General features: G+C 46.8%; 2 protein-coding genes across 3 annotated transcripts in view; both read left to right on the forward strand.

Annotated features, from left to right (window-relative positions):
- Positions 1-701: 701 nt before the first annotated feature.
- Positions 702-21,393, forward strand: LOC104130562 (methanethiol oxidase). 2 transcript variants are annotated; one of them, XM_009643613.2, is made up of 12 exons: positions 702-835; positions 8,922-8,975; positions 10,045-10,157; positions 11,289-11,474; positions 12,508-12,628; positions 13,681-13,863; positions 13,960-14,138; positions 15,258-15,336; positions 15,800-15,921; positions 16,093-16,185; positions 17,143-17,261; positions 17,914-21,393. In XM_009643613.2, exons 2-12 carry the CDS (start codon positions 8,969-8,971, stop codon positions 18,074-18,076), a joined length of 1,365 nt encoding a protein of 454 aa, XP_009641908.1. In that variant the 5' UTR covers positions 702-835; positions 8,922-8,968; the 3' UTR covers positions 18,077-21,393. The 2 variants fall into 2 exon arrangements, with proteins under 2 accessions (XP_009641908.1, XP_035755023.1); XM_035899130.1 differs by lacking the exon at positions 702-835 and adding an exon at positions 3,470-3,760.
- A 506-nt stretch (positions 21,394-21,899) lies between these two features.
- The window catches only part of LOC104130567 (methanethiol oxidase-like), a 14,241-nt gene continuing 12,331 nt past the window's right edge, over positions 21,900-23,809 (forward strand). Inside the window, exon 1 of the mRNA XM_035899131.1 lies at positions 21,900-21,963. Within this exon, the coding sequence (XP_035755024.1) occupies positions 21,900-21,963 (64 nt within the window). The remainder of the gene's footprint in view (positions 21,964-23,809) is intronic.

The raw sequence follows: 23,809 nt of genomic DNA on the forward strand, positions 1-23,809 counted from the left end.
CTTGTTTTGTAAAGATTCATTTAAATTGACACCATGTTTTCATAAACATTTAAAGGATAAAGCCTTGGTATTAAACTGTCTACCAAGCCAACCACACAACAGGGAATTCTGAGTTGCTGTACTCTTTGACAATGACATTTAGATTTTTGTTCTCATATTCTTGTTTTGGGGAGAGGATTGAGATGTTTGGAGAGGGAGGAGAGATGTTTGTATTAGTTCTACGACTAGAATGAAAATACGAGTGCAATGTGAAGGTCCTGATCCTGCTCCCGAAGAGGCTTTGCACTTTGTATGATGTGAGGACAAATTATAAAAACAAAACACATAACTTCTGGTTGCTTAATTCTGTAAACACGTTACTGAGTTCAGAAAGTCATCGATAGTGGGGTAGACAGAAAGGTTGACAGATGGCCAGTTGGAAACTTCTCCAGAGCATTGAGGAAATAAGTAATTTCTAACTCAGACTGTAGCTATTTCCCATGGTTCTATATGAACTGTTTGATATGTGCCTGGTCCAGTTTATAACAGTTAATAATTATAATTTATACTTTTTATGGTGCTTTTGTACAAGGACTTTCAATAAAAGACAAGGGCCCCAATATCCCATTTGCTGTGCATGTGTCATACACAGGACCTCAGTTCAGCTAGAGAGCTTACGGTCTGTTTTTCCATTGTTGGTAGGTCCTGGGTTGAAAATGATGAATTTTCACATTGTATCCACCTTGGAAGAATCTGGATCAAACATCTGAAAAATGGTACCTTGAACTATGAGATCATGCAGCACGCTGTATCAGCTGAGAAGGAACTACACAAAGGCTCAGAAAGAAGAACAGAAGTAAGAGCATTTCAGATCCTGGCCTTAATACCTGGACTTGTTCCATATTGCTCATGAAACGTAATGAAAATGTAATGGAAAGCGGAGATGGGACAGGCATTGGCATGGTCCCGTGTTTCCAGGCTTCTTTGAGAAGAAAGCCGAGTTCTCTGTCCCACGCAGCACGTAATGAGTGGCATGCAGAACAGGGGAGTGAGGCTGATTGGGAATCTTTGGTATTTGAAGCAACCAACTAGATAAACCATCTTGTCAGGTTGTTCTGAACCAAATCAGAACTCGCCTCAGGCATAATTGGCAGTTCAGATGCCGTTGAAGGGTATGGGCCAGAAACAAGTGTGTTTGGCCCTAGCTACACGTTTTTTGGTGCTGCCATAAATATAATGATGTATTCTAACCGTCCCTCGAGGCGAAGCGTGCTGATGTGTTGATAAAAGTATTCTGCTTTGATAAAGGATGTTTGCAAATCGCAGTGATGGCACTTCAATGAGATTAATTTCTAGATGCAGGATGCAAAAATCAGGCCTGCGCTGCCCGGTCTGAGCTGCAGCACAGGGTGTCACGGCAGCGAGAGCTGTACAGAAGCTGGGGAAAGGTGGCGCGGCGTCGGTTAGCCTGTGAAGGTCTAGATGAAAGTATTTGTGGCTGCTCGTGTGGGTTTGTTTTTAACACAGTCCTGTTTCACTCAATGGATTTTATCTCACGAGTTGTTCGTAACAATTTCACCAGGCTCTTCCCGCCCGCCCGCTTTGGCACGCATTTCTTTTAATCTCTAGCATCTCTTCTGCAACTTCCCTGCTTCAGGCTGCCTCTGAGGCTGTTCCAAAGCCTCCGGATGTGTACAAACTCATCTTGGCCTCTCTCTGGGTTTGTGTTTTGTGATGGAGACGTCCCAGGGTGTGCAGCAGATTCTGGTGCCTCCACGGTGGCACGAGACCTGAGCCAAGAGTACTCGTGAGTTAACAGAATGCGTTTTCATCCCGAGCAATAACACGTTCCTTGCTGGGTCACATAATTTAAACAGAAGTAAACTGTTGCCTGATCAGTTTGCACATTTTTGTGGTGTTTGTATTACATGCCTCCCCTGCTCTCCAGCAGTGTTTCTCCTCGCACGAGGCCAGTGGGTGCGTGGCGCTGGCCTGACTGTCCTCCTGCTGACCTCGAGAGCTGGAACTCCTGGTGATTTTGATGGCAGCAAAGTAGGTCATTGCTGAGAATGGCTGAACTCCCACCCACTCTGCCTAAAATTCAGGTCATAGATCTTGTAATTGCAGTGATGTTTGTGAACTTGCGTTCATCCTCGGAGTCCCTTTGGCAGCAGCGGGGCTCGGTGGGAGCACGCTGGTCTGAAAAGGCAGGGCTGATTCCTTGAGCTGGATCTTCACTTAGCGTCGCATGGTGCCTCCTGAGAACACAGCCTCTCGAGTTTATGAAATAAATTACTCACATTTTTTAATAGTGGCTTAAAAACCCACTGAATCGAGCTTATGTGTAGTAAAGGAGTGATTTGAAAATGAAAGGTTAAGAAGGGAAGGAACTGTTGGGACAGACAAGGCTGAATCTGAGGAGGGAAAGACCAGAAAGAGGGGTAGGTATGCAAGGACTTGTTAATGAAAGCCGAACGGTCCAATGCACACTGAGGATTTGTGGGCCAAAATAATAAAAATACCTTTTCTTTTTTTAAAAAAAAAAATTATCTTTTTGAATCAGTTAGGAGAAGCAGGCCCATCAAATGAGATGAGGGAGACGTGACTCGGATGGCCTGTCCCACAGTTCCAATGCCTGACTGCAGCTGTGGAGGACTGAGAACAAAACTGGGAGGAAAGCGTTTCTGAGCAAGAATTTGTTTGCACAAAACACTCAGCTGGCAGGCTGAAGCGGTGGACAGGTTAACAGACTGCATCTGTCTGATTCGTGATCAGGAAAAAAAGGCCCCGTTCACTAAATAAAGCTAAACAAATGGGTAGTTATAGGTTGTGTGTCAGCTCCCCCGGCACTCTCTCGGCCTGATGGAGGGAATTGCTCCCATAGTTGCAGCGTTTCCTGCACCGTTTGTTTTTTCTGCTGCTACCGGTGGCTTTGTAAAAGGCAGAGAAGGGAGACAGGGCAGTAAAATGCAGTGTCCTCCCGTGAGGGTGTTTTGGAAGTGACAGAGGTGATGTTGCCTGGGAAAAAGTACTTTCCTTTAAAAAAACAATGGGAAGTAATAGACTAATTCTTATTAGAGACAGTTTAGCAGAATCCCGGATGGAATAAGAAGTGAAATCCAGATTTTCCAGTACTCTGGGGCAGCTGTCAATCTTGAAAGAATCTCCTTTAAGAAGTAATTCTGGGAAGTTTTCAGCGGGCAAGTTGTCTTTTTGTAGTTGTCTTGTTTAAGGGACTACAGGGCCGTGAAATGTTAAAGACATCGCTGCCTGCCAAGCCAGACGCAATCGAGAGCTGCGATCTGGTCTGGCACGCCTTGACTCCTGCAGAACTTGACACATTGCCCAAAATCAAGAGGTTTAAAGCACAACTGTTTCCCCCTCCGCTGTTAGAAAGCGTGCAGGCTCCGTCTGCGTGAGGGCGGTTACTCGGGTACATTTTGTCACGTAATGTAAACATATCTGGAATATAAAGGGGGGGCGGGCGGAAGGTGCAGCGGGGACAGAGTCAGGTGTAGCAGAGGACGTGGGCTCCGGCAGAGCTTTGAATGCTTCCGCCAACCTCTCCCGGGAAGTAGAAGCTGAATTTCTGCCCCGGTCCTCCCGCGCTGCCAGCTGTGCTGGATCCTCCCCTTGGCAGCTTTGCTCCCTGTCCTGCCCGCCCCTTCGCTCTTGCATATATGACCCTCTCCAGGCAGCTCGGGCTTCACAATCCCCCAGTCCAGGCGGCTGTACTTCCACTTGCACGCCCCAGCAGCCCGGAACGTCTGCTCCGACATGGGTAAGAGATGCAGCCCGTGGATCCAGCGGGGATCTGCCGCTTTTGGCTAAGGTTCCGCACCGTGAAAGGTGTAAGCAGGGGCCAGCGGGCGTGTTAGCGTGGTGGGCTGGTAAGGAGAGGCGCGGGGCTGGAGTTCAGCGTTTCCTCCGACTGTTAAAAGGTTTACTTCTTTAAGCTATTAACCCCGCTGTGGTTTTAGATAAGTAGCTTTAATGCCATCAGTAAATGCCTTTTACGCTACCATTAAATGTCTCTTTTAGTACCTCAACGTTTAGAAACTGAAATAAGCATTTGGACTCACTGCTGTGGTTGACTGTGAACGTGAATGACCTAGGAAGGTTGTCGGGAAACTGAGGACCAGAATTTAACTTTTTGCTTATATTTTTGTGATAGACCGTATCATTTTTACCGACGTTCATTTTTGGATACATGGACAGGAAACGGAGGGAGGGGACTGAAATAGATGGAACGGTTTTTTGCACGTGAATGTGTTCTTGTGTAATTTGCACTTACGTTGTGATTTCACAAAACAGGGTAAGATCGTAGACCTTGGTAAAAAATAAAAGCCGCTATTACAGAGCCAAACCCGCCGATTCTGAGTCAGCAGAAGCGTCTGTCTGGCTTATCTGCCTAGGGTGACCGTTTATCTTTCTGGGCTTTTGTAAGTGCTAGTAGTGCAGTTACATTTGTTTTGCTTTGCTTTCTAACAGCCTGAAGTTTCAGTTGGTGACTTGTGATAGCGACAGTTTTGTCTGGATGGCCCTGGCAGTCTGTAAGAAGTCGCTAGGCAGTGTGTAAAGAGTAAGTTAAACGCTGCACCTTCAGGCTCGCAGTAGCACGATGGTGATTGATTGGGCACAAGGCTTGGAAAAGGACGCTCTTGGCAGTGTAGAAGAACAAGTCTTGGACTGCTCTTCAAAAATTTAAGAGATCATTAAAGTCTGCTTGCGTGATTTGTTGCTTAGAAAAAGAGTGGTATTCCATAAAGAACATGCTGCTTTGTCACGGTTGTTCTGGAAGGCCTCTGTCTTGTCATGTATGCAGTGCAGCTGACACACTCATTGCTTTTTGCCCATTTGTGTGTTTATTTCCACAGTTTAGCACAACGGTACCATGAACCAGATTTGCCTTCCTTCATTTACCAGGATGTCAGTGTCTAACCCATACATACACCTTAACGTCAGAGGACATTCTGTTTACTCAGGCTCCACAAAAAGCCCAGTTTGGCCCAGATTTATTCCCCCTAACTTTAAGCTCTCGACAGAGGTGCCTCATTTATTGCCACATTTCTCTTAAACTCCCCGTACAAAGAGTCTTGGGCACCTTCACAGGTTGTCTTAATCGAGCTGAAGAGCTCCGCTGCCACAAAACAGTGCATATAAAAAGACAAGGTCTTTCCTGCTCCTTAACTTTATTTCACACTGTTAAACCCGAACTATCAAGGAATACCTCTTTCTTGTGTTAATAGTTAATGAACTGACTATGAAATTGCACTCTTATCAGGTGGGATTTTTTTTTTTACAGTGCTGTTACCCGGTGCTGTAAATCTATAAACCTCGTTATCCAGACTACGAGTGACTCCAGGGTAATGCGAGTGTGGTTTGCTCGTGCTGCAGCTTCCTCTGAGGCTTTGCATATCACTTCAAAACTTTTAACACACAGATTAGGCAAGTATAAATGGATTGGCCTTTTTTAAAAAAATAGCTCCTTTCAGAAGTTTTTCATAAAACAATCTCCCAAATCTTGCTTTTATAATGTTTTCTGGTATTTGTTGTCCTTCGGGACGGTCTGTATTTCCCCATATTTCTTTGCCCTGAGGAGCTCAGCATTTCTGAAGACTTTACAGCCCTTCAAGAGGCGGAGAGGCATCTTCATCACCTGCCTGACAGAGGCAGCGCTCGTCTTCAGGGTTGCAGAGTAACGCGGGGACTTGGCTCAGCCGCTAACAGGGGCGGATGAACCCAGAGGCATCTGGGCTGGTTCTCCATGCTGTGACTGCTGTGACAGGTCCAGGCGTCGTCCTTTGACCTTGCACAGTGTGCGATTTTACTTGGCGCCGTGGTACAACTTGGTGCCCCCCAAAATGAGCGAAAGGAAACGTTTTATTCTTCACTGCCAACCAAAAGAGCGCGGTGTCTTTGCCACCATCAGAGGGACTCTTTTAACGTTTATGGCTCTGGCAACTGCCTCCTTTTTGTCTGGAACTTACGGAGTTACTGAAAGCTGCAGGGAGTCCTTCATTATGCCTTAGGTGGGAAATTACGGCTTTTAGCAAAATATCCCCAAACAGTGTTGTTGATTTGCATGGAGTTTTCCAGGGCGGCCTGTGGGTCATTGTGGGTGGCTCACGAAGGACTGGACTTTGGTTTACTGTCCCTCCTGTCCTCCAAAAAGAGGAACAGAACAGATGGAACGCCATGAAAAAATACAGAGCAAAAGGAAGCTAGATTGGATTCCCCAATGGCCTTTGCTCTCCACAAGAGGGAATTGCCGTAGACAGCGGTAACAAAAGGACCCGTGATATTTTTATCAGCTCCTGGTGTATATACACAAATAATTGCATAGGAGGGAGGAGGAATTGGGCTTATTGTAACTTCATTTGTGAAAAAAGGAAAATGGTACAGTGAAGCAGTTAAAGCTAGATGCGTGTGTTCTTCCTCTTAAATTCACACGTGAGCTATTGGCGGTAGAGAAACGCTCTTTGATTTATGGCGGTAGAGAAACGTTCTTTGATTTGGAAAGGCAAGGAAGGTGGACTTTGTGGGTGGGTAGCTGCCCATAGGAGAATTGGCCTGTAAAGGTGTAACCTGTGGTGCAAGAGACAATCTCAACGCTTTTGTCCTCGCCGGAGGTGGCAAACCACACGTGTGTGATACAGGAGCCAACTTTCCGGTGTTCAAAGCACTGGGTCAACTGCCAGATTAATGGGGGATCTGGAACCTAACGAGTAGTATGAACATGTTTAACCGTGGATTATTAGCATAGCAATGTAAATATTATTGTTAGCGTGTTGCTACAAGATGGTACAAATCACAGTTTCGTGACAAACCCCTTATTTTGTATTCACAAATGAGCTTGGCGTGGTATAACACGGAAAGGCTGGCGTCATCCGCCGATGTCTTCAGGCAGTTAGATACAATGGCTCAGAACAAAAGGGTGTTTGAACAAGATCAGAGGGAAAGGAGAAAAAAATGTGCATGAGAAGAAGGAACAGAAAACGTTCATCATCTTGCTGTACGTTCTCTCTGGAAAACAATTTGGCACAAATAATCTTTTTCTCAAAGTAATCTGCGGAAGCGTGCATTTGCAATGCTAATTGAGCTGCGGTCTGGTGCAGACTGAGCTCCTGCTAATTTAGGTGATTGAGAAAATTGGAATAAAGTTTAAATTATGGCTTAGACATAAATGGAACAAAGCAAACTTTATATTTTGTGTTTCCAGATAAAAATATTTCACAAAGAATGTGAAATTCAACCTAACATACTAAATTACTCATTTTGAGAAGATCCCGTTTTTGAAGTCAGGAGCCTCCACATGCAGCGAGTGGATTGCTTGAAGCATTTTGCCTTCCAAGAAAGGCTCCGTAATTAAATGGGCACTGGAGCTGTCACTGCCTCTGGATTTGAAATCTTAGGTCTGTGGCATTCTGAAAAAAACCTGTTGCTATAAACTTAGCTTTTTTAATATCAGAGCATGGCAAGCAATTACCTAGTTTGCTTATTTTTATTACAGAGGGAGGCAACTCTACTGTAGTTTTGCTTCTGTCAACACATACTTCACTTCGTGTCATACTGAGAGAAGATGTTGGCATCCTGCTGCACAGCACCTCTGTAGTTTTGTGTTTTAAGCAGCTGGTTGCACCCCAGTGCCAGTGAGGAATGGAGCTGAAGCGTCCGGCACGCTGGTCAGCTGGCCTGCTGCTCCCTGGCTCTAGAAGAGCAGAGCTTTCTGTTAAGCCTACCAATCTGCAACATGGGGCAACTGCCCCTGAAAGCAATATTTTGGGATAATATTTTCTTTATTTTAGCCAACAATTTATTGATGCAATCCTGAGCATACGTGTTCTGTTGACTGTTAGGGGAGGAGTTGCTGTGTACGAGGCTGCTTTAATGTCAGTTTTACTTAGGTATGGATTGAGATCCAAACTGACACAAAAGGTGCTAAGAAACTTTTTAGAACTAAGCTGAAAGGCTTGTGAGGTATTACGTGTTAGCAGCGAGCAGCGCTTTATGCTTGCTGAGGATCGAGCTCTTAATTCTGGAAAATCCTGCTACAGGGATCCTATCGTTTTGGAAGTGAACACATTGCTTTCCAGGCAGAGGAGCTGTAGATAACAACTGCTGCAGTTCCCATTCTCCACTGAAATTCTGGGGGTTGTGCCTGGAGACACCCAGATGCATGGCTTGGTTTTGGCTCGGTGCAGAGCATCGCTTCTGTCTTCTGCCACTAGGGAATGAGGTGTTCCCCCTGACGCAGAGCCCAGCCTTGAACCGGACGTGGTCCTCCTGCTTCTGTGGGGTTCTCTTCTCTGAACGATGTTCAGATTCCCTTTCAAACTTCCTCAAACTACGTTTTCCCTGCTAGGTTTTCTGGTTCGTGGTGTAGCTGCGGGGCTGGAAGTGGCGGGGGGGGAAGGCCGCGGTTCATAATTCCCCTTCCTCTTGTCCTTTCTGGTTGCCTGCAGTATCGCCTCTTACCCAGGCTGTAAATCCTTAAGAATAACCCCTTTTCAGCATTTATATGCAGAGAAAGACTGGAGGCTTTCCAGTAATAATAAAATGGGTTGTTCGAATTGGGCAATCTGTCTCCTTACTCATCTGGCAGTGATTCAGCAGCTCTCTGTAAAACATTTAACACAATTTTCTTAAATCCCAGACCCTTGTCATATATGGATGTGCTTTAAAATTGTGAGGCTGAACTTGCTGAAATGCAGGCCCAAATTCCCCACTATTTTTGAGCGTGGGGTGTCGTATTGTGTATATTTGCAGAAACTGCAGTAACCTCAGCACAGACGGGAGTCAGTGAGAGTTACAGGTGTTTGGCAATGCAAAAGCTGGATCTAAGGTTTGTCAATCTCTGAATGCCAAGACAATGTCCTCGTAGAGATATGCTTTAAAATAATTTTCAGATTAAATTAACTCCTTTTTTTTTTCTCCAACAGCAAAATGCAAAGCATGTGGCCCAGGATATGCAACTCCTCTGGATGCCATGAAAGGCAAGTGCTGTAACATCTCTCCTCAATCCAGGCCATCAGTAAAGGAATTGTTTTCAAGTTGGGTGAAGACTAGGTAGATGCCTTCCAGAGTGGCTCATTAATTAGCAAGGCCAAGGAGACTTTAAATGTCAGAAGAGGTTTTATTTCATTTTGCACCCAGCTCTGGGCAAAGCGTGCAAGCTCTGTTAGCATGAGGTCACTCAATCTTAGCACCAAACCGAGGTGGGGCTGGGTTTAGATGTGTGCACGGTTACAGGATGCTACCATTCACCAAACTGTTCCGGTTTTCTAAGCTGCTAAATTGAGCTTTGCTGTAAGACTATTGGGTGGAAGCATTTAACATTATAAAAAAAAAAAAGTTTCATTGGTGTGTTTGGATGGAGAACTTAAGGAGTGCCCTCAGACCCTTGTAACACTGAGTCGCTGTCTAGGGTGGAAGAAGGGGAATACAGGAGAAAGGACAGTAGGGTGTTCTGTGTGACAGTTTAATGGTGAGATTCTCATCTGCTTACAGCTGTACAGAAGTTAGGTTCTGTTCTTCCCAGCAGCGTCTGGCTAAATCCTGAACCTCGCTAAAGCCCTTGAGGCATTTTGCTGTAGCTTTTAATAGTGTCAGAACTTCCCCTTGGGTCCTTTGATATATTTTAAAAGCCTCAATTTTATAGACTGTAATAAGTAGGCTTTTGGCATAGGTGGACTGAAATCCGGGCCCTGGCAGCAGGGAGCCATCACGGGGGAAAGGAGAGGCTTGGCATGGCTTCGCAGATGGGAAGGTGGTCTCCAGTACTGTCCTCTTTCAGGAAAATAATGGCACCCCCAGGGCCGCTCACGTTAGGAGGGCGAGGGAGTGGAAGGGCCCCACAGCTGAATAAGCACTTTCTCCTGGTGATTTCTGGCTGCTCAAACTACGCACTACTGGTGTTCCTCCATAAAATGGGAATACTGAGGTTCAGCTCCCTAGGAAGAATGGCCATTTACAGATGGAAGGGAAGATTCTCTTAAGGTTAACCACAGCTTTCTGTAAAAATGGTTTCTTTCGATGCATTAAACAAGACTCCTGCCTTGAAAGGTCCCCGGGAGGAGATTGTGTACCTGCCTTGTATCTACAGAAACACTGGGATAGAGAAACCTGACTACCTGGCCACTGTGGATGTTGACCCCAAGTCTCCACACTATTGTCAGGTACCTGTGTGTAGAATGTGCCACGTTTTCTGGGGTGGTGAATATTCGTAATCATTTTCAAGTGGATCTTTGTGTTGAGAACCAATCAAATCCGCCGCTGTTTTTCTTACCGGGTTACTCAAAGCTGGCATTTATCTCGTTAGCCTCAAGACACTTTCAGAGGGGTTTTGTGCTTAGTATTTCAATAGTTCTTTTTGTAACACTCGTACTGATTTACACTGAGCACACCGATTAAGCTCTAGAAGGTGATTTTCCCTCAGGGTGTGCCAGTACTGTAGACAGAGTTTGTACTGTAGGATGCCTGATACCCTGGGAAATTCTACACGTTAGGCATTATAAACGTGATCCATTTACTGTGTAGATGGAAAGCTGTGGGTCGGTAGCTACCAATATACCAGATCCAAAATATTGGTAATTTTTTTAAGCTGCTCAGTTTGCTACTACAGATAGCGTACGCTAAACTGTATTTAAACATGCGGTGCTTGCGTGACTCACATTACTGAAGGTGCTTTGGACTCTGATCTCCGTGTGTGTGAGGAGCAGCAAATCTGGTTTGACAACAAAGATTTTCACAATTTATTCTTTTTTTTTTTTTTTTTTTATATATCTACTGCTTGGGGTTTTATTGCGGCGTGGACAAAACACATCTCCTAAAACTTTGACAAAACTTAGTTGTGATCTTTCAGCTGTTCTTAGTTATGCAGTGGAAAAGTAAAAATTAGAAGCAAGAGTGCCGATTAACATGTCAGTTTGCTACAGTCAGCCCCAGTCAGTTGTAATCAGGTAAATCTTGTAAAGTCAGAGACTTGCAGCACATGGACAAGTTTTTTTGTGTTGTTTTTTCCATATCATTATTGCACGTCTCCTTAATTAGATAGAGTCTTTTAAAGATTTGAATTAATTTAGTAGCATACAACATTCAACAAACACTGTGCAATCGTGATGTCCAACTTTCTTCTCCCACTTTACAGCTTCAGCTCTGCATATCTCAGGCTCAATCTGCTTCCTGAATAACAAATAGCAGCTTCCTCCTGCTCTTTATTAATTTATGCTTTGACATAAAGACCCATTTCTTTGCCTAGGGGAAAAACTATACCAGACTGAATCTTAAGTCTGTCTCTGACTTTGTAGGTGATCCATCGCCTGCCCATGCCGAATCTTAAGGATGAGCTCCATCATTCAGGGTGGAATGCCTGTAGCAGCTGCTTTGGGGATGCCACAAAGAAAAGAAATCGTCTGATTCTACCAAGCCTGATCTCTTCTCGCGTTTATGTGGTGGATGTGGGAACAGACATGCGGGCTCCTAGAATCCATAAGGTGACTTTAGGCTGGGTTTTTGTTTCTTATATTTTGACCAAGAGACAGTGATTTTATGGATTCCAACTTCAAATTAGAATAGGAGAGACAGAACAGTTGTGGAAGCTTTTGTCAATTATTAGGAACTCATGGGAGTTTTGAAACTCTTACGATTTATCGATAAACTACACACAAAAATCTTGCTCTAAAGAAATATGAGTAAATGTGGTGTCAAACACTCAAAGATTAGGAAGTTCCAGAATCCAGCCTGCCTCTGCAGTATGAATTTCAGTCAAAATAGCTGCACGCTGCATTATTGGTTTTGACAACAAGATTATGAGGCAGAGTCCTCCACGACACATTCAGCTGAGCCTGTGTAGATTGTATGTTGTTCAGAGATGAGTTCACCTTCAATGGATTTTCACTGAGCAAAAGCAGATCTCTTCCATCACGTTTGGAAACCAGGTCATAATGTGGAATGTACGGGAACTTTTAAGTGGTCTTTTTTCCCACCCCACCCGCCTGCAAATTCTCTCATTCGTAGTCTTTCAGGTTTGAGTTCTTTAGAACCTTGCCAGCCTTTAACTATTAATACAGTGAGGTAAAACCCCCAAAGGTCTCCTCTTGTACAGTGAATTCTGTTTCAAACTGAGTCTCTGGCAAGCTTCAACTATTCTGCCCCGCAAAACTGCTAGTACTCCAGTGAGAGCTGATGTCTGAAGCACGCAAGTGGTGTTTCTGCCACTGATACTAATTAAAACAAACGCAGATGTCAGTGTCTTGCTGATGCAGGAATTAGACTGATTCTAACCATTCAACTCTTGCTGTTTATACTTTTGAGAAGAACAAATAAACGCTATGGATGGTACCGTATTACTGGGCAGAGTAGAAAGCGGGAGGCGGCAGATACTCAAAAACCACAGTAGCAAAAGAAACAATCCCCCCTATGCCATTCCCATCCTTCCTCTTCTTTGAACCTGAGCTCTTAGGGGCGGACCTGGTATTCTGTAGCAATCTCCGAGAAGGTGACTATGACTGTGTATACTCATTTTAGATTGTTGAGCCGGTGGAGTTGTTCTGGAAGGGTAACGTGGCTAATCCTCACACCTCTCACTGTCTGGGCAGTGGTGACATCTTAATCAGCTGTATGGGAGACCCTTCTGGCAACGGGAAAGGTATTCATCCCCTTCATTACTCTAGAAAAGTATTCGTGGTACAGAAGTATCGTACGCCCCACGTACAAGTTGCAAAGCCAGAAGCACTGTTAAGAGCTTACAGCTCTTCTGTGCACATAACCATTCCAGCGCTGCTTGTCTAACTAGGGCCTAAATCGTCACCAGGTGAGCTGCAGGGACATTGCTCTGCCACAGCAATTCGAACCCGGTGTGGAGGACCCTCTGTGGGACTGTTGATGAGCGCAGCTTCCACATCTCAGTCTTGCAAATATATTGCTAAAGATGACCAACTTTAGCGGTTGTAATGAGCAAGAAACCCATGAACGTTTCACCTGGGAACGTTGCACCTTCCAGAGCAAGGAAGAATTGCTTTTGAACATAATTGGTGTCAGCTCAGTATTTGTGACCTGGGCTTGAAAGATTCTGTTGCCAACCTAAACCCTCTTTGTCTCATCGTCTAATGAAAATTAAGCCTTTCAAGCCATTCTATTTCCTATTTAAAACTTTTGAAGGATTCTTGCTTATAAATTTTGTTCCCTATGCAGATGTAAACCACCTGGCATCTAAAGAGAAATACTAGCTAGTAGGAGAAATGTACTTCAGATCCTCCTTTTCACAGGGTTTTTCTCTTCTGGATCATGGGTGAACATGTCCTTGAATAGATGCATATTATGTATGCAATTCAAAGGTATTGGTGGCAAGCAAAGAACAACAGAGATGGCTCCTCCAGGAACTTTTCTAAGATGTCTCTTAAGTGAGATGTATTCTAGGAGGCTAACTGATTTGTTGGAATGGCTCGAGTAGAAATAGAGCCAACTGGAGCTTAAAAAATTCATTACAATATGATGAAGTTCTTTAAAAATCCAGCTTTTGTTTGCTTTAGTCCACAAAAGCAATACCAGCAGAATCACAAAATTTTCCTTAAGCAGAGAGTTGCATTTTACGGCATGTTTAGAAAATAGACATTTAATTATTAATATCTTATTTATCTTATTTAAAGCTGTGAATCTGTGTCAATGTCTTCAAACGATTTTCTTCATTTTTTATATCAGGTGGCTTTATTTTGCTGGATGGAGAGACCTTTGAAGTGAAAGGAAATTGGGAGAATGGGGCAGAGGTGCCCCCCCTGGGTTATGACTTCTGGTATCAGCCACGGCACAATGTCCTGATGAGCACCGAATGGGGAGCCCCAAAAGTCTTGGCAGATGGGTTTGACCCAGCTGATGTAGAGAGAGGTGAGGGAGCATTTGTTTAAACTCTCAAAGGTAAAAGTGATTCTGTGTTAAACTAGTTATCTCCTGTGCTTATGTTTGCCTGACCTGATCCATTAGAGCACTATGGCCGCCGCATTAATGTGTGGGACTGGAGCACTCACGCCTACATTCAGGCAATTGACCTAGGGAAGGGCTCCATACCGTTGGAAATCCGATTCCTCCACAATCCGGATGCTGCGGAAGGGTTTGTTGGGTGTGCTCTGAGTGGTGCGGTGCATCGGTTCTACAAGACGGAGGTAAGTAATGAAACCTGGTTGTTTCAAAGACCCACCCATCACTTAGGAAACAGTAAAATTCTGATTAAAAAAATAGGGCTCCTAATTCCAGTCTAATTCTCGCCAAGCTATAACATTGTGTATATATGTGTGTGTGTATATATATTGTATATATGTGTAACTTGACCTAGTTAGCAGTGTCCCTGCTCACTGCAGGGGGGTTGGACTAGATCACCTCTAGGGGTCCCTTCCAACCCAAAACATTCTATGATTCTATGATTGTGTCAGAGAGCAAACCTGTGTGCATCCAAGCCAGTGCCGTGGCTTTCTGAAGCCACCGTGCAGTCCCTCACCTTTGAGCCACCGCGGTCGGTAGGCGTTTTGAGTATCTCTGTGTTGCTGATGTCCAGCGTGCAAATCTTCAGCAGCCTGATCCTGACGGGAAGCAAAGCTTAAGAGGTCGTAGTACTGGTCTGTCAGCCCCACCTCCAACTCTCCTGCCCTCCACAGTAACCTGTTGATCATTTTAAGCACAGTTAATGAGTTGTGAAAGTTGCAAGGAGGGAAAGGTCTCGCCAATGGTAGGAACTTAAGGATCACTTGAACATGAGACAATCTAATGACCACGGGCACTGAGCTCAACAGCTTTCTGGCCTGTGAGCTGGTCAGCAAAGATGTATCAAGTGGACAGCTAATCAGAACCTGTGAAATTTGTCACCAGTGTCCATGTGTGCTGCTCAGCCAGTGTTTGGAAGCATAGGGAAGACCTGAAGGTAGAGGAGGGAGGGGAAGTGGTGGGGCCATGGACAGGGGAGCAGAGCTATTGCTGTTCTGGAGGGTGAGCCGGAGACAGGTAGGACACCACACTGTGGGAGATTAGCAGGCTTTAGTTCTGCCGCTGTTACAGCAATCCCTTTGAGATGTTGTTGCATCGTGTAATCATTAACATTCTCAACGGCAGTGTAGTTACCATCCTCACCCCTTGCTAACACTTATTTGCAATGTGTGTATCACCTCTGTACAGGCCCTGTTAAATAAATAGCACTGTTTGCTTCTCCTCCCTCTGCCATGCGTAGCTGAGCCCTCTTGGCTCACACCAAGGCAGGAATAACGCTGTGTTCTCTCCTGTGCCTTCTGCAGAAAGGAGACTGGGCAGCAGAGAAGGTGATTGAAGTACCCAGCAAGAAGGTGCAAGGATGGCTTCTCCCTGACATGCCTGGTTAGTGCGAGCATGCCTGGAAAAGAAATGGGGTGTTGTCCTCTTCAGCTCCCTGGTACAGTGTAGCTTTTTGCAAAATCTCATCCTTAAGTGACAAACACTTCCCTTGTAAAAGCCTAAATTTCTGTTTGGGTTAGCCTTGCTTGTGAGCCACCAGGCAGGAGCTTGTCAGAGCTCTGCTCCCACGCTGCTCAGTGCTTGAGGTCAGTTCCTCTAGAAAAATGCTTGGGGTCTGGGTCTTTCAGCATGAGCTCATGGTATTCAGGAACGGTCCTGGGCATGCTGGTAGAGCCTGAACCGCCTTTGAGTAGGCACTGGGTTTCCAAGGATGGCTGTGTTTGTTCAACCTGTACATTAACATATTTTTCTGAGGCTACCAGGACTAGAATTTTGAAAGCTTGTGCTCTTGTTTGTTGCTGGTCCTGTCAGTTTCCTGACTTTGCCACTGAATATTTTCTTGAAGGTCTTATCACCGACATCCTCATCTCGCTGGATGACAGGTTCCTGTACTTCAGCAACTGGCTGCACGGAGACATCCGCCAGTACGACATCTCCGACACCCGCAAGCCCAAGCTGGTGGGGCAGGTGAGGCAGCAGCAGAAAAGCTGTGGTGTACAAGGGCAGTAGTGTCTTCTCATTTCCTTCTTTTTTAAAAGGAGAAAATGACAATTCACTTTTGCGTGAGCATCGTCCCTGTATTGCTTTCCTGTTCCCTTGATAGCCGCCGCCTGTTCTCACATGTTCCCTTGGTTACAGGTGTTTCTGGGAGGCAGTATCACCAAGGGTGGGCCTGTAACTGTAGTGGAAGACAAGGAATTGCGGTGTCAGCCAGAGCCATTTGTGATCAAAGTAAGTTTTCCTAACGTGCACGTTGTCAGTGCTCAGCTAACGGCAATCCATTCTGAACTCCCCGTCCGATGTATGACATAGAAAGCCATATCTGGGCTATTTATGTCCTCGCTTCCAGCCTGGGCAGGTACCACATTTCAGCGTGGGCTGGAGCTAGTAAATCCCGGTAAGTGCTCTGGGTCCCTGGTGGAATTGGACAAGCTGTTCAACTGCACTGGAGCCTGTGTAATTACATCTTCCCTGCTGTTGTTAGCTGGCTAATTTAAAGCTAATGCAGTGTGCATTCATCACACTGCCATCATTGCTTCTGATCATCTTGCAGCAACTGATGGTCAAAGCACTAAACCAGCTCATTCTGCAGTGGTGGGCGTGCGTAAAGAGTTCGACGGCACCTGGCATCCTGTTAGAAAAATGAAAGAGCATTAATTGTCTCTGGTCATTATCAATGTGCATTAATATTATCACTGTCAAGGCAGCTACCTATGGAAAGTCTCATGGGATGTGCCAGAGCTGAATATGATTATGGCTAAGATCTGTTGGCCACGGAAGACAGTTTCAGGAAGTTCCACATACTCCTCTTCTTCGTAGTGCAGATTGTGACCCAGCTGCAGCATAGTGCGTTATGTGACCCGTCTCTTGATTTCTGACACTTCCAGCCAGGTACAGCTACCTGCACACTTCAGCCCTGCCTTACGTTACCAATTCTGTGAATTATGTGGAACTCATCTGGATTGACTTCGGGGCTCCCTGTTAGTAAGGAATAAGACTTCCAATAAAAACCGTTCTCTCTCCAAAACAGGGGATTTGGTGCTCTTGTGTCGAGGATTTCAGGGTGCTGGGTGGTCCTCCGAGTAGCAGAACTGCCGCGCTATTTTGTTTCTCCTTGCTGTTGCATTTCTTTTGTTCAACCTCCGTGGCAACTTGTCTTGAGCACCTTGTTCTCTGTTACCATTTTAGGGGAAGAGGGTGCCAGGTGGACCTCAGATGATTCAGCTTAGCTTGGATGGGAAGAGACTGTATGTCAGCAGCTCTCTCTACAGCGGATGGGACAAGCAGTTCTACCCGGATCTTGTCAAGTAAGAAAACTTTGGTAAACAAGGATGACTGTACAAGCCCATGCTCAAGATTTCTTTCTTAAATAGTGGTATACATACACCAGCTGGCGCAGAGAGCAAAGTTCCCACGCAGGCAGACTGAAGCCAGCAACTTGTTATACGCAGCCTGCCAGCCTAGATGTCTCCCCCACGAGCCAGAATCCATCCCTGCTCACAGGCACACAGAAGTTGGGCTCTGCACACCCTATTTGTTGAAATCATGATCTGTTTGGAAGTAGATGAGAAGGAGAAGAAAGCAGTGAGCATGACCTAGCCTCTTGGAGTCCATAGGGCTTCCAAAACGCCTTTGAGTGTATCAGCATGACTTCTGGTTTTTTGGAATTAAAGAAAGGAGAAGGTGATCTTCCAGGTGGCCACAGGAGGGCATAGTTCAGCCTGCCTATTCCTCCCGAAGTAACAACAGCTATTAATTTTCACTCATTTGGTGCTAGTTTGAGGTTGCAGGTTTCACTGAGGCGATGTAACTCACTTTTGAGACCTGCTAAGCCCCAGTTTAAATCTGGAGTCCTTTCCGTTTTGTATTAAACGAAGACAAATCCTGCCCAAATATGGAAGAGAAGAGCAACAAATGTGAATCCTTTTCCCAATATCTGTTTTCTTGTCCCTTTTTCAGGGAAGGCTCTGTTATGCTGCAGATTGATGTGGATACTGAAAGAGGTGGATTGAAAGTGAATAAAAACTTCCTAGTGGATTTTGGGAAGGAACCCGATGGGCCTGTCCTAGCTCATGAGATTCGTTACCCTGGTGGAGATTGTACCTCTGATATCTGGATGTAATGGTGTTACGGAGATGTTTTATTTCTTTTTTATTTCAGTCTTTTTTTTTCTCTTCCTCTCTCCCTCTCCTCCCTTTGTAGGTGAATCGGTTCAGCTAGAACTTTGTCTGCTGTCTAAATTTAGCCTTCCGTTAGGGTGAGCCACAGAAGCTCCACTTTCTTCTCATTCTGAGGCAGCCAAGTGAATCTCTCTGAAACACGATCTACATCTCCTTTTCCCTCCTCCTTCCTCCTGTGTAATCACTGTTGACTGTAGATTTCAAGGCCGAGGTCACCATTCTTTTAAGGACTGTTTGCGTGTTCGGTGCCACTTTGCCTTGGCACTGTTTGTTGGCGGAGAAGCTGTTCCTGGATAACTCCATAAGGATACATCCCACGGGCTCGCCCCGGAGCGGGAGAGTCCTGTCCCTGCAAAGCTTAATTTGCTCATAAAGTAATCAGTGCTTTACAGCAGACACAGCATAAAAATCATGCATATCTAATCTGAAGCCACATGTTTCTGAAGCTGGGTTATATTTTAACATTTGTGCTTTGATGTTACAAAAAATCAACAATAAAACTGTTCTCCGAGTTAGGTGGAGCTGCACATTTTTTTTCTTTTTAGCATTTCAGCGTTTTCTATTTCAAAGAACAGAAATGTAAGGGCATTTCAGAGAGTAACAATGTCATTGTCCAAAAATTCTTTGGTGAGGAATTTATTTTCGCTGAAGCCTCCTTTGTTCCCATTGCTGCAAGCAAAGATTCTCTTTCATTTCCTAAGACTGGAGAAAACTGAAGAAAACTTTTCTGCGCCCTGTGCCAAAGGCAGGTGTTTTACAGGTGCCTTTCAGGTGTCTTACAGCTTCTTGAACAGACAAGCACTGACAAATCCACCCTTTCTTCTCTTGCCAGTTCCTGATGCATCTTCCCGAAGCTGTTTCTTGGGTCTGATTCTCATTCCTGCCTCTCCAGATCTGTTGCTTTCCCATCTGTGTCCATTGCCAGCCTCTGCCGTTTCCTGCCGAGCTTTAGCGTTGCCAGTCACAACGCTGGAATCACATCAGCAGCGTCGGAGGAGCAGCGCGTTAATGGGACTTCCCGCTGGAGCCTTTCGGCTGGGGTTTTATTCCAACTTCTACTGTGCTTCCACAGCAAAATCCTCATCTAGCTGACATCTCTTTGTAATCAAGACTTCATTCTGTACGTAGCTGCTTACTGTCTTGCCTAACCTATCTGGAACCAGGCTTTAAGAGTTTGATTTTCTGGTTTTCACGCAGGGCACTGCCCTGCTGCCACAGACGGTTCTGTTAGGACCTTGCAAAGCCAGAAAGCTCCCTACCTGACATGGCATTGCAGCCACCCGTGTCCGATGTCAAAGCCCCGTTTCAGCAGCTTCTTGTTAGGAATGGGTGATGTTTAAACCACCTGGCTGCAAGGGCCCGTTGTTTTCCTTGCAAAGGGGCTGGTTTCGCAAACAGAGCGTACACTGCTAACCCGGGTAAATGCTGCTAACAGTCCAGGCTGAGCGGGCGCAGTGGGTGCTCAGTGTCTAAGCAATCTCATGCTCTCTGGGGGATGCACTGATTTGTTAGGAAATCATTTGAGCGCTTTAAACTGGAAAAGGTACATGGCCTTCCGCTTGGCCAGGTGAGGGCAGACTGCAGCCCGTCTTTGTGCGGCACAGAAGTACACCTGGGAGATCTCTCACTCTGCTAGCAATTTTAGTTGGTGATTTTCCATGGATCACAAACTTGCTGGTGAGGGTGGCCCTCAGGTCTCTTCTCAGTCCACCAGTGTATGGCAGGGTGACTGAGGTCTCTCACTCCAGCTACAGTGAGCATTCCAGTCTGAGTCCCGTCCCGAAATCTCAGTTGGAGATGCCCCTGAGTACAAGTGCGTACAACTGCTGAAGTGCAACTTGCTTCTATTCCTTGTAAAAGCCAAATATTAAATGCAAAAATGTGCTTAGAGAAGGAAGAGAAAAGCAAAGTGTGGTACTCCCTTGAATTAAAATATTCCCTTTTTTCCTAATATCTGCTACTCCAGGTACTGAAAGAGGTAAGTGGTGAGTAGAGAGTTTCTCCTGCTTCTGGGAGGAAACCACTGGGTCTCCCCATGCTTATGGCATCCATGTCTGGGTCTACTCTATTGCAAGGTGGACTCACCTGACCGTATTGACAACACCTTCCCTGGCTCTAAGGAAGTTTCCGAGGGGACGCTGTCATGGTAAATACCCACGGTCAGTCAGAGGCCATTGGAAGCAGACCCCAGCATTCCAGATGTTAGCCACGTGCCTGCTGTTTGGAGAATCTCTGAAGGTGGTGTGAAACCTCACCCTAATGACTGACCCCTGTCTTTCTCATGCGTGTCAAAGTGGAAAAAAATAAATGCAGCGAAACAAAGTAAGCTGGTGAATGCAGAGTAGGTCCAGATAGGTGGTGGGTCAAAAAAGGATGCCGACGTGTCCATTCAGTAGTGTTGTAGAGGTTTTACCCACTGGCCAAAATCCACCCTTACTCACAAGCACACAGAGCTCTGGGTCTGCACACACTCTTTGATGCTGTTCGCCGAAATTGTGCAAATGTGAAGAAGCCGGTGAACGTGACCTAGCCTCTGCAGCCCATGGTACCTCCAAACTGCCTCCAGGTTTTGGCATTAAAGAAAGTAAATGCTCTTCCAGATGACCACAGGAGGGCACAGTGCAGCTTGCCTATTCCTTCCGCAGTAACGATTCCCTAGTTTTTGCTCATTCACTGTTAATTTGAGGTTACAGATTCATTTATACTTCTGCTGCCAGGCCATATCCAAGACAAGTAGATGTGTTTATACCAGAGAGTCTATTTGTAGTGTCTTCGACAAGTGCGGGAGGACAGCCAGGTCTATTATATCCCAGCTATTAGCTGAGAGGGTTAGAGAATGGAGAACAGCTTCGGCTTAAGTGAAGCCAGAGCAGTCGTGATGAGAGTTCCCATCAAAAAAAACCTATTTTCTGGTCTGATACCCTGAGCTCTTCTCTGGTGAAGACTTACCTCCTACTTTTGGGTCTAAGAGTGCAGGGAAGTGGCTTGTTGTTTACCGAGAAGTGTAAACGGGCCCTTGGAGTGGAAGCTGAAGTGTCTGGGTAAGCTGCTCAGCAGATGCATTCCTGGTTTGCATTTCCGTCCCCGTCAGCGGAGGAAAGTCAACCGTTCCCATTTGCATTTGTGCGGTGCTCGTGGGGACTCTCAAGGGAGGTTGCTGGTGCCCGTCTTTAGGCAGAGGCCTGGAAGAGGAGAAGCAGCCGGTCCTGCTCGCCCGTCCTCCCCAGCGGCGTGGTGCTGCCGCTCCCCTTGTGTGGGTCGCAGCCCCGATGGGCAGCTGCTTGTAATCAGCCTCCCCGCGGGGCAGGGTCGGTAGGCAGCGAACACGGACGTGTGGAGCCGGGGGGGCTCCAGGCTCACGCTCTCTAAGCCACATCTTGAAGAAGTTAACAGAGAACTTTGTTCAGCTTCCCGTACCACGTCGGCAGCTTGTAAATCAACCTCCAGACCTTGCCCCTACTGTTCGAGGTGATGAGTTGGGCCTGTTTTGACACAAGGGTTGGATGATGCGGTTTTCCTTCTGCTCCTCAAGAGGGGAATGGGCTGGAGCAGAGTGAAACCCTCGGGAGATGGGGAGCCGGGGGAGGTCTAGGACAACGCACCTCTGCTGGCATTTTTTGCTGGGACACTGGCACTGTCTAAAGCCTTTCCAAACTCTGCTGCGCTCAGGGTGCTTAGTGCCTGGCTGCCCTGTTTGGACGCGACAGAGGGCCGTAGAGAGAGTGCGGAGGCCAGGTCAAAATCATGGGAAAGGGGGATTTAAGCATGCAAGACGATGAGCAGTGCTCAGGCAGCCTGGGGAACCTCCAGGCTGTTCTGGCGGGGCGAGGTGGGAAGCGAGAGAACGTCCCTGCTGGAGAAGTGGGGAAGGCTGGAGACGGCTCCTGTAGCCGGGGGAGTTCTTGCCTGGGTGTTCAGAGCAGGCTTAGTGTCCTTGGTGAAGAAAGGTCTTCTCCCAGCACATCCAGTGCGCTGTGCCAGGCTGCATCAGATTGCAACACCCGGTCTTGCCCATTATCAAAATTATAGCATGTTCTTCCCGGCCAGGGTTGGACGAGCTGGTCGGGAGGAGGGGAGTCGTTGCCGCCTCAGTGTGGGCTGTGCAGTGAAGCCCCTGATTGCTTTTCCGTGTCGTGGCTTCCCACCTCCGCCTGCCGCAGGGAGCTTCTCCCGGGCCGAGAGCAGAGCACGCTGATTGTGTTCCCCGCTAACCATCGCTTGCTTGCTTGTTGGTGTTGCTGAGCCTGCTCTTATCCTTCCTGCCATCAGCTTTAATTAGAAAACTCTACGCCCCACAGCTTGGTTTTGCGAGGGATGCCAAAGACGTCACCAAGGAAAGCCAAAGGGGGTGACCAGCAGACTTTGCTAATGAGTGGAAGGCTAATGAAGTTTTTAATTAGCAGGTGTGCCGGTGCAAGAAGAAGGGGCAGTGAGACAGGCACATCGTGGCAGTGAAAGCGTGCACAGGAGGCATCAGCCGAGCTCCCAAAATTGCCTCTGATGGAGCAGGAGCTTCTTGCGCGTCCTTGGGCCTGGCCGTGCTTCCTGCCAGCAGACAAAGGGCGGCAGCCAGCCAGGTACGGTGCCTGAACCTGCCTCTTGGTTTGGGTTGGAGAGAGATGGGCCGTTCTGCCCGGCTCGGAGCGCATGGGAGAGCACTGGTGAGCTCTGTGCAGGGGAGCAGGGGAGAGGGAACGGCCGTTCTGAGTTGCTCCGAGGAGGACAGCTAGCTCCGGCTGCAGAGCTGCTCCCGGACTGAGGGCTTCCTTGTTACATTAGGGAAATGCCAGCCAGCACTTCATTTCCCCCAGATCCCTGCTGGCCTTTCAGCCCTTCAGCCCCCAGCTCAGCTCTCACTACTGCGCCCTGAGTTCTGCTCTGCCTTTTGCCTGTCTCAGCTGCTGGACCAGAGCTGCGGCTGCATCCTCCCATCAGGCCTGAGTGTCCTTCAGTGGGCAGCATCCTCTGGTCCACCTTGCCTGGAGCGTGTGTTCAGGACATGCGTCCTGCCAGCTTGGAAACTGGAATATCCACTCCTTCTGGAAAGATTGAGAATGAGCCTGCATGAAAAAGACATTTTTTCCTTTTCTACTGCCTGAAACAAAGCATTGGGCAAGCTGGGCCCGCCTGCCTCTGGGTAGTGCACTAATTATTTGAGAAACTTCTTAAAGCTGGGCAGTGGTGCCCGGTGCCAGGCTGCTCCTGTGTCCGCCTGTTGCATGTTTAAAGTGCTGTTCTGGAACCAGAGAGCCATTAATTATAGCCCTAGTGAGACAGGCTACCTCTTCTGATAGAGATCTCCCGAGGGCTCCTTTAATGGCGCTGTCAGATGTTTCTGCATTCCTACATGGAGCAATTACTTACCCCGTGTAATTTGCCCACTGATTAAGGACTTCTTCCACAAGATGTGATACTCGTTCATGCTCCACGGCGCTTGCTGCTTTCTTGCTGCTTTAGGTGGCAGCCAGGGTCATGGTGGTCTCGGGAGGGGACCCTTCTTCCAAAACGCTTCTCTCCGCCACCACAATCCCTTTAGCCGAGGTCTCTGCTGTTCCCGTGGGGTTTTGTGGCAGTTTAGCCCTGTTTCAACCACACTGGTGCCAGGCACTTTGCGGAGCTGGTGCCTGCCATGGGGCCTTGGCTCTTAATTGACCAGACTGGTGGGGGGGCAAAGT

Source organism: Egretta garzetta, unplaced genomic scaffold, assembly GCF_000687185.1.
Source record: "Egretta garzetta isolate BGI_Z169 unplaced genomic scaffold, ASM68718v1 scaffold668, whole genome shotgun sequence".
In the NCBI taxonomy this organism is placed as follows: domain Eukaryota; kingdom Metazoa; phylum Chordata; class Aves; order Pelecaniformes; family Ardeidae; genus Egretta; species Egretta garzetta.

Coding starts and splice junctions, on each gene's coding strand:
- LOC104130562 (XM_035899130.1), top strand. Junction 8,976..10,044: donor TCCTCTGGATGCCATGAAAG/GCAAGTGCTGTA, acceptor CTGCCTTGAAAG/GTCCCCGGGAGGAGATTGTG. Junction 15,337..15,799: donor GCTTCTCCCTGACATGCCTG/GTTAGTGCGAGC, acceptor ATTTTCTTGAAG/GTCTTATCACCGACATCCTC.